At 38.5% G+C, this 14040-nt stretch overlaps 1 protein-coding gene across 2 annotated transcripts in view; it reads left to right on the forward strand.

Annotated features, from left to right (window-relative positions):
• The window catches only part of LOC145526129 (olfactory receptor 52E8), an 87971-nt gene extending 74662 nt beyond the window's left edge, over positions 1-13309 (forward strand). For both annotated transcript variants that reach the window (XM_081541051.1, XM_081541053.1), the window contains 2 exons: positions 3429-3486; positions 12258-13309. In XM_081541051.1, the coding sequence (XP_081397177.1) occupies positions 12380-13309 (930 nt within the window). In that variant the 5' untranslated portion in view covers positions 3429-3486; positions 12258-12379. The remainder of the gene's footprint in view (positions 1-3428; positions 3487-12257) is intronic.
• Positions 13310-14040: the final 731 nt, after the last annotated feature.

A 14040-nucleotide genomic window follows, 5' to 3' on the forward strand; every position in this document is an offset into this window, starting at 1 on the left:
TCAAAATCTGTGTCACATTTATGTTCATGGTATAAAGTATCTTTATACTTTACATAGTGATAGGCAGAGATCAGCAATAATTAGCAAATAAAAGTTAAAGGTTTAGTGGAAATAATCTTTCCAATTATTACATAAATATGAGATCCTAGATAAACACAAACTGGGTTATAGAGTGGCATGCAGAGGGATTTTGGAGATCTCTCAGAAATTATACTTGTAAAAGAGCTAGTAAAATAGAACAGGGTCTAAGGAGAAGCTGACTCACCATGAGATTGCATCTGGGGCCTCCAGTGATATTATGGGAAGCTCTGGAGCTGGAATGGCCCTTCTATGTTGTCCCACAATGATGCAAGGAAGTCAGTTATTTGCATTCCACGGTGTCCTGCCATTGGCCGTGTGTTACCCTGAGTGATGGGGCAAAACTTTGGTTGAGATCGTTTCTTGGGTTGGATGACAGTTCCAGAAAGGGGTGCAGATGTGAGATCCCAGTATCTGATATTCCTAGTATCTGGGAGGTAGATGCATATTTCCTAAAAAGCAGACCTGGAAGGTGTGTCACAGGGCATACCACAGATGGCATTGTGTTTCTGCTCATTCTTGGCTGTATTTCTCCTTCAGTCTCAGGAAATTTACTCTTTCCTTACTTAGTTGTCTGCATTTGAACTTCACATCTTACTTTTTCTTCTTTCTCTACCTGCCAATATTCTCTGCATTTCTTGTGTCAGGGGCAAAACTTTAATTTGCTACTGGACATGGCTTGGACTAAAATTCACGTTTGTATGCGTGCTAAGTTGCTTCAGTTGTGTATGACTCTTTGTGACCTTATGGACTATAGCCCGCCAGGCTCCTCTGTTCATGGAATTCTTCAGACAAGAATACTGGAGTGGATTGCCATGCCCTTCTGCAGGGGATTTTTCCGACCCAGGGACTGAACCTGGGTCTCCTGCATTTCAGGCAGATTCTTTATCATCTGAGCCAACAAGTACTTTAATAGTGTTAGTCTTCAGAAATAGCTATCAAATCTATTTTTCTTCCCCCTCACAACTACTGAGTTAATTAAGACTTCTATAATCTTTTATCTTAATTTTTCAATAATTCATCCCTCTTCACCAATGACTCTCAGTAATTCTCCTTTTGAAAAACATATGACTGATCAATATAATACTATCAATAAAATGTGATTGAGATGCGGTGACTCATATCCTGTTCAAAGGGAGTAGGGGGTTCAAAGATTCATTTCCTGTTCAATGAGATTGTCCAGTGTTTCCAATGTTTACTACTGTTTTGATCTTATTATCATCCCACTGTATGATCATGGAGGATTTTCTGGGGGCTAATATCAATAGAAGCATATTGTCATTGGCAAAAATACTGTCTGTTTAGATCAATATGTTGAAACCATTGTCTTTACTGGGCTTCCCTGGTGGCTCTAGTGGTAAAGAACCCACCTGCCAATGCAGGAGATTTGAGAGATGCAGGTTCAGTTCGAGTTGGGAAGATCCCCTGGAGGAGGGCTTGGCAACCCACTCTAGTATTCTTGCCTGGAGAATCCCAAGGACAGAGGAGCCTGGTGGGCTGCAGACCATAGGGTCACAAAGAGTCAGATATGACTGAGCATGTACACATGCATTGCCATTACTGTGACCACTACTCATGCAGTCATCTTCACCTTCTGTGTGCTTAATATTATTTTCTGTTTAATAAACACTTTCATGTATATTTTTAAAGTTTATGTCGCTATAACTCTCTGATGCTCTTTCTTTTCCTTTCTGAACCTCTCTTTCCTTTCAGACACACAGTTCCTCAGGTAAACTGTGGTGAGCTTCTCCCAGGGACTGGTTTCCATCTTTGCAGCAGAATTGAATAATCTCTTTGCCCAGGTTTCCAGGCTTCCCATCTCTCAACCCCTCCATGCCTCATTTTCAGAGATGCTGTAACCTCCCACTAGGCTAACTGTGCCCAGTGTAAGAGGTTCTCTTCTGAGATGACAAAATTGAAGGCTATAGAGAAGGAAGGAGTTCATTTGCTCCAGCCAATGAGTTACCATTAGTATTTTTCCCTCCTGTTTGCATATCACATTCTTTGTTCATAGGTTTGAATCTATCTGTTCAATATCTGTCTCCCTATCTGCTGAGTTTGTTGATATCAGTTTGCATATTTAGTCCTGTGTCCTGCTATGTGATTTTGTGTTAATGACTGATGTGCATCTATAAATTCAGGTTTTTCTCCACACAATTTCTTGCTGCTCTGCTTGGAGATGGCCTTCTCTACAGAGACTCTGATGGAGCCACTGGAATTCCATCATTCCATGAATCACTTCAGTTACTGTCATTGTGATCCCTCTTCCAGCATAACCAGAAACTGGCTCACCTACCTCTGGCTGGCATCAGAGAAACCGTTTGTGAAGAACTGGATGCCACAGACTGCAGCCTGCACATGTCTGAGTTCTCAGTAGCCAAGGCCAAGGAGTTATATGAGAACTCTAGCCCCCTGGAAGGGCCTTCCCACTGTGTCCCTAGACCTGTAATATGGCATGGAAAATTTCCATATCCCTGAGGACAATCTTAAAATTTTCTGGTCAGAAATTCCCTCTGGTTACAGATCTATAGTCTGCATCCTCCAGTGAGTACTCTCAGGAATCTAGTCAGTTGGAGGAATAATGGCCTCCCACCAAACTGGCGGGCTGCAGACCATGGGTCACAAAGAGTCAGACACAATTCAGCAACTTTCAGATTCACCTTTTTTTCACCAAACTCTTAAATCTCACTGTGGATCAGGTGAAGTTACTTTTGGAAGACAGGAAAGACAGTGAAAGAGCACTGCAGGAAAAAACCCAGCATTTCTCAAACTCAGTGCAGAAATATATGTACATTTAATAAAGGCCAGAGCCAGAATTCATAAGTAAGTTTACAAACTTTGAGCTATATTTGTTTTAAGAATTACACTAAGTGATTTTTGTGAGAGTATATAGCACTTCTAACACTAGATATAATAGTAATTATGTATCATGTATATTAGGAACATGGTCCCTTTGCCCACCCCTTTGTTCTATGACTTTAGTCCATTCAATTTACCTTTTGAGCTTTGGTTTTCTCACAGGGAAATGAGGAAAGAAAATCAACTTAACGGGATTGTCATAATGAAACAATAAGATAATGCCTAGAAAGGACTCTATCACTGTTTATTAGAAATTAATTGCTATTAAACACTGACTATTTAATTAATTTATGGCATTATCTCTGGAGTCAACATTTTAGAGTCAGAAAACTTAAGTTTAAATCTTTTTTATACAATACAATAAAGAGAGAGACTTTGAGCATACTTTTTTTTACCTCTATAAGCCTCACATTCCGCCTTATAAATAAATAAAAAATTTTAAAAAGGGGTGAAAATGACAATTCACATCACATGTTTTTTTCTGAATTAAGATAACACAATGAGAAAGAAGTGTTCGACAATACCATGAAGAGAGACCCCCTGTCCAAGGTAAGAGAAACCCAGGTAAGACGGTAGGCACTGAGAGAGGGGATGAGGGGGCAGACAGGCTGAAACTACAGTCACGGACAACTAGCCAATCTGATCACGTGGACCACAGCCTTGTCTAACTCAATGAAACTAAGCCGTGCCGTGTGGGGCCACCCAAGACGGACGGGTCATGGTGGAGAGGTCTGACAGAATGTGGTCCACTGGAGAAAGGAATGGCAAACCACTTCAGTATTCTTGCCTTGAGAACCCCATGAACAGTATGAAAAGGCAAAAAAATAGGACACTGAAAGATGAACTCCCCAGGTCAGTAGTTGCCCAATATGCTACTGGAGATCAGTGGAGAAATAACTCCAGAAAGAATGAAGGGATGGAGCCAAAGCAAAAACAACACCCAGTTGCGAATGGGACTGGTGATAGAAGCAAGATTCAATGCTGTAAAGAGCAATATTGCATAGGAACCTGGAATGTTAGGTCCATGAATCAGGTCAAATTGGAAGTTGTCAAACAGGAGATGATAAGAGTGAACATTGACATTCTAGCAATTAGTGAACTAAGATGGACTGGAATAGGTGAATTCAACTCAGATGACCATTATATCTACTACTGTGGGCAGGAATCCCTTAGAAGAAATGGAGTAGCCATCATAGTCAACAACAGTCCGAAATGCAGTACTTGGATGCAATCTCAAAAACGACAGAATGATCTCTATTTCTGTTTCAAGGCAAACCATTCAATATCACGGTAATTCAAGTCTATGCCCCGACAAGTAACGCCGAAGAAGCTGAAGTTGAATAGTTCTATTGAGACCTACTAGACCTTCTGGAACTAACACCCCAAAAAGATGTCCTTTTCATTATAGGGGACTGGAATGCAAAAGTAGGAAGTCAAGAAACACCTGGAATAACAGGCAAATTTGGCCTTGGAGTACAGAATGAAGCAGGGCAAAAGTTAATAGAGTTTTGCCAAGAGGACACACTGGTCATAGCAAACACCCTCTTCCAACAACATAAGAGAAGACTTTACACATGGACATCATCAGATGGTCAACATTGACATCAGATTGACTATATTCTTTGCAGCCAAAGATGGAAACAGCTCTATACAGTCAGCAAAAACAAGACCGGGAGCTGACTGTGGATCAGATCATGAACTCCTTATTGCCAAATTCAGACTGAAATTGAAGAAAGTGAAGAAAACCACTAGATCGTTCAGGTATGACATAAATCAAATCACTTATGACTATACAGTAGAAGTGAGAAATAGGTTTAAAGGACTAGATCTGATAGACAGAATACCTGATGAACTATGGATGGAGGTTCATGACATTGTACAGGAGACAGGAATCAAGACCATCCCCAAGAAAAAGAAATGCAAAAAAGCAAAATGGTTGTCTGAGTAGGCCGTACAAATAGCTGTGAAAAGACGGGAAGCAAAAAGCAAAGGAGAAAAGGAAAGATACACCCATTTGAATGCAGAGTTCCAAAGAATAGCAAGGAGAGATAAGAAAGCTTTCCTCAGCGATCATCGCAAACAAATAGAGGAAAACAACAGAATGGGAAAGACTAGAGATCTTTTCAAGAAAATTAGAGATTCCAAGGGAACATTTCATGCAAAGATGGGCTCGATAAAGGACAGAAATGGTAAGGACCTAACAGAAGCAGGACATATTAAGAAGAGGTGGCAAGAATACACAGAAGAATTGTACAAAAAAGTTCTTCACGACCCAGACAATCACGATGGTGTGATCACTCACTTACAACCAGACTTCCTGGAATGTGAAGTCAAGTGGGCCTTAGGAAGCATCACTACGAACAAAGCTAGTGGAGGTGATGGAGTTCCAGTTGAGCTTTTTCAAATCCTAAAAGATGACGCTGTGAAAGTGCTGCACTCAATATGCCAGCAAATTTGGAAAACTCAGCAGTGGGCCCAGGACTGGAAAATGTCAGTTGTCATTCCAATCCCAAAGAAAGGCAATGCCAAAGAATGCTCAAACTACCGCACAATTGCACTCATCTCACACGCTAGTAAAGTAATGCTCGCTTCAGCAATACGTCAACCACGAACTTCCAGATGTTCAAGCTGGTTTTAGAAAAGGCAGAGGAACCAGAGATCAAATTGCCAACATCTGCTGGATCATCGAAAAAGCAAGAGAGTTCCAGAAAAACATCTGTTTCTGCTTCATTGACTATGCCAAAGCCTTTGACTGTGTGGATCACAATAAATTGTGAAAATTCTGAAAGAGATGGGAATACTAGACCACCTGACCTGCCTCTTGAGAAACCTGTATGCAGGTCAGGAAGCAACAGTTAGAACTGGACATGGAACAACAGACTGATTCCAAACAGGAAAAGGAGTACGTCAAGGCTGTATATTGTCACCCTGCTTATTTGACTTCTATGCAGAGTACATCATGAGAAATGCTGGGCTGGAGGAAGCACAAGCTGGAATCAAGATTGCCGGGAGAAATATCAATAACCTCAGATATGCAGATGACACCACCCTTATGGCCGAAAGTGAAGAAGAACTAAAGAGCCTCTTGATGAAAGTGAAAGAGGAGAGTGAAAAATTTGGCTTAAAGCTCAACATTAAGAAAACTAAGATCATGGCATCTGGTCCCATCAGTTCACGGCAGATAGATGGGGAAACAGTGGAAACAGTGGCTGATTTTATTTTTGGGGGCTCTAAAATCACTGCTGATGGTGATTGCAGCCATGAAATTAAAAGACGCTTACTCCTTGGAAGGAAGGTTATGGCCAACCTAGCTACCATATTTAAAAGCAGAGACATTATTTTGCCAACAAAAGTCCGTCTAGTCAAGGCTATGGTTTTTCCAGTGGTCATGTATGGATGTGAGAGTTGGACAGTGAAGAAAGCTGAGCGCTGCAGAATTGATACTTTTGAACTGTGGTGTTGGAGAAGACTCTTGAGAGTCCCTTGGACTGCAAGGAGATCCAACCAGTCCATCCTAAAGGAGATCAGTCCTAGATGTTCATTGGATGGACTGATGTTGAAGCTGAAACTCCAATACTTTGGCCACCTCATGCGAAGAGTTGACTCATTGGAAAAGACCCTAATGCTGGGAAGGATTGGGGGCAGGAGGAGAAGGGGACGACAGAGGATGAGATGGTTGGATGGCATCACCGACTCGATGGACATGGGTTTGGGTAGACTCCGGCAGTTGGTGATGGACAGAGAGGCCTGGAGTGCTGCAATTCATGGGGTCACAAAGAGTCGGACATGACTGAGCGACTGAAATGAACTGAACTGATGACAATTCTATGTTGTCCTTTAGTTGCTATGTCATGTCCGACTCTGCAACTCCATGCAGTGTAACCCTCCAGACTCCTTTGTCCAGGGCATTTTCCAGGCAAGAATACTGGAGTGGGTTGCCATATCCTTCTCCAGGGGATCTTACCAGCTCAGGGATAGAAGCCACATCTCCTGCAACTGCTGCATTGGCAGGTGGATTGTTTACCACTGTACCACCTGGGAAGTCCAATTCTATGCTTAACTTTTTAAATTTGGAATATAGTTGATTTACAATATGATATTAGTTGCAGGTGTACAACATAGTGATTCAAAAATCTTATAGATTATACTCCATTTATAGTTATTTAAAATATTGGCTGAATTTCTTCTGTTGTACAATATATCCTTATAAAGCTTGTTTATTTCATCCATATCAGTTTGTAGCTCTTAATCCTCTACCCTTATCTTGTCTGTCTCCTTCTCTCTTCCCATGGATAGATACTAATTTATTTTCCATGTCTGTGAGTCTCTTTCTTTTTTTAAAATATTCACTATTTTTTTTTAGATTCCACATATGTGATAGCAACAGTATTTGTCTTTTTCTGACTTATTTCACTCAACATAAAACCCCCAAGAACACTCCCAAACAGTCTTTGACATAGATTGTAGCAATATTTTTTTGAATCTGTCTCCTAAGGCAAAGGAAACAAAAGCAAAAATAAACAAATGGGACCTAATTAAGCTTAAAGGCTTTTGCACAGCAAGGGAAACTGTTGACAAAACAAAAACACAACCTATAGAATGGGAGAAAATATTTTCAAATGATATGACTGATATAAGGAGTTAATATCCAAATTACATAAACAGTTCATACAACTTAATATAAAAAATAAACACCTGGATTAAAAAACTGGTAGAAGACCTCATAGATATTTTTCTAAAGAAGATATACAAATGGCCAAAAGGCACATGAAAAGAAATATTCTTTTCATCATTACTTAGCATCATTAATTATTATAGAATTGCAAAGCAAAACCAGAATGAGATATCACCTCACGGTTGTGTTTTGCTGAAAGTTTTCACTTTGGTCTCATGTTCAAAGGATTTGTCAACAAAATAACCCACTCCTTATATGCAAATAAATAGTACAAATATTTATTAGAGAATTATCTAGCTTACTTTCAATATACTAACATTAAAAGAAAAGAGAAATAGAAAGAACTGAGGATACATCACCAAATTGGGTTTTGACCAACATCCAGACTTAATCAGTGCTGGGAAGTCCCATGTCACAGTACATCTGGTGTCCTAGTTAGGAAAGGGTCCCAAGCAGTGCATCAGCTCTGTGGGTGAGACTTCAAAGATTGCAGTTCGTTTATAATTGGAGTTGGTGATGGACAGGGAAGCCTGGTGTCCTGCAGTGCACGGGTTGCGAAGAGTCAGACACGACTGAGCGACCAAACTGAACTGAACTGGACTTTCATTCCAACATTATTTATGATAGCCAAGATTTTGAAGCCTTCTAAATGTCTATGGATAGATGAATGGTAAAGAAGATATGGTATAATATATCCAATGGAATGCTACTGTGCCATAAAAAATTGAAGTCTTTTCATTTGTGACAACATGGATGTATCTAGAGTTTGTTATATTAAGTGAAATAAGTCAGATAAAGAAAGACAAACACAATATCATCTCACTTGTGTGTGGAATCTAAAAACAAAACCAAACAAAATGAAAGCAGACTCATAGATACAAATAACAATTATTTGTATTAGTTTAGTTTAGATTAAATTATTAGATTAGTTACAGGGGAAAAATACTGCAGGGGTTGAAACAGGTGGAGGGGATTAAAGACAAATTCCTGTTATAAAATAAGCCTTATGCAATATACAACATAAAGAATATGGTCAATAATATTGTAGGAACTTTGTATGTGGACAGATGTTTACTAGACTTATTGCAGTGATTATATCATAATGTTGCAAATTTTAAATCACTATGTAGTGTAGGATACCTGACACTAAGATAATATTGTGTGTCAAGTGTATTTCAATAATAGTAATAATAAAGAATTCTTTGGAGCCTATTAACTGCATCAAAGCCCGTAAGATACTATTGGGACCCATCCCAGGGGATATGGGTTTTAAGGAAAGTATAAATACCTCCCACTCAGCATAATAAATAGTATGCCAAAGGATGTTTCTTAGAAACCAAGGTAAGTTATATAATGGTTAGGCTGTGAAAATATCAAGACGAATGGGAAAAGAGTGTATGCCAAGATAGTATGAAGAGTTGGAGGAAAAGTGAAGGTAAAAAAAAAAAAAAGATGAAATGAGAAGCACAGTCACAACCTCCTGAGGCTACACTTTTACCTCTATGTTCTTATACCTATGATTGTGCAAAATCTCATATGGAAAATGTGGAAGGAGATGCACCAATATAGCCTGCATTGATTTAGCTATTGTTTCTGACCTAGTTTGCAATTGTGTGTATGTGAATAGCAAGAGGACAAGGACTAGTTTTCTCTGTTTTCTAGAACTGCTTTTGAATTCATGAATTTGTTAATAAATGAATCTTGAAGCATAGCTCTGGAGAACAGACTTGATGAAAAGGGCTAGGCTGATGAAACATCTGAGAAAGGAAATAGCAGGATTACCATGAGACAACAAAGTTAGGCCAGGACAAGAAGAAGGTGTACATGCTCCTTGTGCTCATCAGTTCTGGGAAATGGGAATGTGGATAGTTGGAGTCTGCTGGTGGTGGGTGGAATAGGGCAGAGTAAGTAGATACCATGTCAAAGAGATGGTTGCTGGAGAGCTAAATATACTCTCATATAGAACTTTAAAGTTAGAAGGTAAATGAGGGATTGGGACCAGTCTTAATTCTGAACCTAGAGAGATTGAAAGATATATAAATATATATTGAAATACGTTATAAAATGATTAAATGATTTGTTGGTTTGTTAAGTGTTTACAGACTGGAAATGATGCTGACTTTGAGAAGAGGTAAGCATCCATTTTCAAGTCCACTTAGAAAATTCACAGAAATAAGTGGAGTAATTGGTTTTCTTGGGATGTAACTGTATTTATTTTCTAAATTTTTGCTGTATGGTGGCCTTAAGAGAGACTAAGACATCAGATGATTAAGGATTTGGTCACTAATCTACTGGATTTCTGGATAAGATCATTGAGAGAATCTGTTAGTCCTTTTTTATGTCCTTTCTGTCCACTGTGCTTTCATTTTCACTTTATTCTTACTCTTCACTCCATTTGAAATAAAAAAACATTTCGTTCTTTGGCTGAAGAACAGTTCTGTGATTCTTAGCATAAGCCTAACTGCCTCCATGGAATTTTTCTGACCCATTTCTACACCAAAGCATTCTGTGCATAGTTCTAAATTGAACTTACAATACAATTTCCAAATTTCATCTTTGGAGTTTTATCTCCCTTACTACTCAGAGGTCTCATTGAGGGTATGTGGGCAATTTTATTCAAACTTGTATTCAAATTCCCTAATCTAGGTTGGTACACAGAGGACCTCTCAAGTACTTGATGGGCTAAATTGAGAAGAGTATGTCTCCACTTGGGCTTCCCAGGTGGCCCAGTGGTAAAGAATCCACCTGCCAAGTCAGGAGATTCAGGAGACGTGGGTTTGACCCCTGGGTCAGGAATATCTCCAGGAGAAGGAAATGGCAACCCAATCCAGTGTTCTTGGCTGGAAAATCCCATGGACAGAGGAGGCTGGCAGGCTACAGTCCATGGAGTCATAAAGAGTTGGACATGACAGCATGGACACACCTCTCCACTTACCTTATATATTCTCACTAATGAAAGACAGAAAGCTATCTCTGAAAGCTTAACATTACAAAACTGAGAACTTCAACTGTCTTCTCCTCAGCCCTAGCAGTCCAATTTTACCCCACAGGCATATTATATAACATAGCATATAAATATATATATATATATTTCCTGAGAGGATTTCCCAAAGTATCAAATTATCTCTCATTTTTGCTAGTCTTCATTGGCTTTAAAGGACACAGAAAATCTTGACATGGGTCAAAGTCAAAGATGTATATACTTTCTTGTGCATTTATCTCTGATGGATCCTTCTCAACTTTGACTTCCCTCAATATTTGAATATTCCTAAATTTGAATCAAAACTTTCCATACAATTGCACATGTCAAACTTCCACATTTTCTATACAGCTAGTTTTCCCCACAAAATCTTCTCTTTTTGCTTCAAATATTTATTTATTATAACTAAGTTCAGAATTCCCATGTATTCTGGATGAGTGCTATGAAACAAAATCACTTGATAATTCTTTTCAATGTCACTATAAGGAAGGTATCCATACAGACATGACAGCCAGGATAGAACCCTATTAGGAAGTAAGATCTAGGGTATCTAAAATGCTCTGCCCTCTCCTCATGGTTACAAGGCAGAAATATATTTAAAAGTTGCCTAGTCCAGAATATTTAATCTCTGCTCCCTCTGCTGGGCTGTTTCTGGACAATGTTTTTACTGAATGTAAAGAATGAACTCTCTAAATGATAGGCTTATTTAGACTAGAATGATCTCTCAATTCATGTTTCATCATAACTAAAAAAATACTCTGTCAAGTATTTCCCTCTCTTTCATATTATCCATTTTCCAAATTTGATGGGTACTTTAAAAAAATATATATGATGAGAAATGAGTTGTTTATTTTCTAAAATAGGACATAGAAATTTCTTGTCCTGTTTCTTCTTCAGCAATTCATCTATTTATGAAGTTTTTAAATTAATTTTTATGTGGTAGAATTTTTTCATTCATATGTGTAAATAAAAGTAAATTGTTTCTTCTGTCCTAAAAAACCAGACCATCTATTATTCACAAACACCACAAAAATGCATAAACATACACACAGCACATTATATTTTGAGGGGTTTTTAGATTCCCTAATAGGGTAATAGTTGAGATTACAAACACCAAAGAAATCACCACACACCTTAAGCAAAAAATATGTGGAACACTATCACATGCATAGACTCTGGAATTTTATTCTTTCCACTTATTTCTGGCTATACTCCAGATTTTTAATTTTCATTGTGCAGAGGATATTATTCTGCCCTCTCTTGTTTATATCAGCTTTTTATTAGGGAAAGCAGCAAAAAAGTAAGGCAATTTCTATTCCTGGTGTCATATGATGCTCAGGCGAGGCTAGCAAAAAATAAGAAGTGGGAGTGTATTTAACCTTATTCCCTTTTTAAAAAATTTGATATAATTGATACATAGTGTTGCATTATGTTCAAGGTATTCAAAGTGTTGATTTGATACATTTGTATATCACAATATGACTACTGCCATAGCTTTAACTATCACTCCCCTCACATCACATAGACATTTTTTCTGTGTGATGAGAACATTCAGTCGGTTAGCAATTTTGAACTACGTAATCAGTATTGCTGACAAAAATTATTTATCTTATTTTTTTTAATAAAAACAAAGGAAGATTAAAATGTTCTTTTGCATCTTAACAGGAGTCTGAAAAAATGGAGACATGGAGGAGGGATCACTGATTGGAAGCCAGCAATTGTTTCTGATACGGACAGCAGAAAAATTGTGGCAGAAATGATGTGGCAGAATAATTGTGGCAGAAAAAATGTCTATGCCTAATGATACCCAGTTCCATCCTTCTTCATTCCTTTTGTTGGGCATCCCCGGGCTAGAAGATGTGCACATCTGGATTGGATTTCCCTTTTTCTTTGTGTATCTTCTTGCACTCCTGGGGAACACTGCTGTTCTATTTGTGATCCAGACCGAGCATAGTCTCCACCAGCCCATGTACTACTTCCTGGCCATATTGGACTCCGTTGACCTGGGTTTGTCCACGGCCACCATCCCCAAAATGCTGGGCATCTTCTGGTTCAGCCTCAAAGATATATCCTTTGGAAGCTGCCTTTCCCAGATGTTCTTTATCCACTTCTTCACTGCCATGGAGAGCATTGTGTTGGTGGCCATGGCCTTTGACCGGTACATTGCCATTTGTAAACCTCTTCAGTACACCATGATTCTCACCAGCAAAATCATTGGCGTTATTGCAGGCATTGCTATTCTGCGGAGTCTGTACATGGTGGCTCCACTGATATTTCTCCTCCTGAGACTACCCTTCTGTGGGCACCATATCATCCCTCATACCTACTGTGAGCACATGGGCATTGCCCGTCTGGCCTGTGCTAGCATCAAAGTCAACATATTATTTGGTCTTGGGAATATGGCTATCTTATTCTTGGATGTACTTCTTATCATTCTTTCCTATATCAGGATCCTCTATACTGTCTTCCACCTGCCTTCCTGGGAAGCCCGTTTCAAAGCTCTCAATACCTGTGGCTCCCACATTGGTGTTATCTTAACCTTTTTCACACCAGCATTTTTCTCTTTCTTAACACACCGTTTTAGCCACAACATTCCTCAGTTTATCCATATCCTCTTAGCCAATCTATATGTGATTTTTCCACCAGCCCTCAATCCTGTAATCTACGGAATCAGAACTAAGCGAATTAGGGAACGAGTTTTGAGGAATTTTTTTTAAAAAATGGTTAACCATCAGTAGCCTTAGAATGTTTAACAGTTCATATTTTCTCCATATGCTTATTAGAAGGGGGTTATTGTCTAATTGAAGCGACTTAGCAGCAGTAGCATTGTCTAAAAAAATAGAGGGCAGGGAGCTTTAACAGTGATTATTAACAGTAATGACATTCCTTTGTCCATAATTCTTTTAGTTTAAGAATAATGAGTTTATTGGTGATAATATAATCATCTGTAAGGATTATATCTTTTGAAAACTGTCTATAGTTAGATTGCTTGATCAAGATAGCCCTGTGTAATAGTTACTCTATTTGCAAACTTCAAATGAATAGTTGATTCATCTGAAAATTCAGTTGTTAGTGGAAGGTAGATTACTAAGTCATGTAGCTTTAAAATTGTAATAGTTTCTGGATCACCAGAGGAAATGTGAAACCAATAGAATAAACTCAGTAGTAGGATTTTAGAAAAAATAACAATGATATTATTTAGAATCATTAGTATTTATTGTTCTAGAAAATTTACTTATATTAACACACGTATTTCTTATGTGAGTTCTGTGACGTGATTACTTTTAAAATTTGCATTTTTATATGAGCAAATGATGGGTCATAAAATTCTCCAAAACAAATTATGATCATGATTTTCACCCTAGGGAAACAGGAGAAACTATGCGTTAGAAATGAAATAGGGAATTCCCTAGTGGTCCAGTGGTTAGAAGTCTGTTTTCACTGCCAA

The sequence above is a fragment of the Giraffa tippelskirchi genome, chromosome 11 (genome assembly GCF_054371585.1).
Source record: "Giraffa tippelskirchi isolate mGirTip1 chromosome 11, T2T-mGirTip1v1.2.pri, whole genome shotgun sequence".
Lineage (NCBI taxonomy): Eukaryota > Metazoa > Chordata > Mammalia > Artiodactyla > Giraffidae > Giraffa > Giraffa tippelskirchi.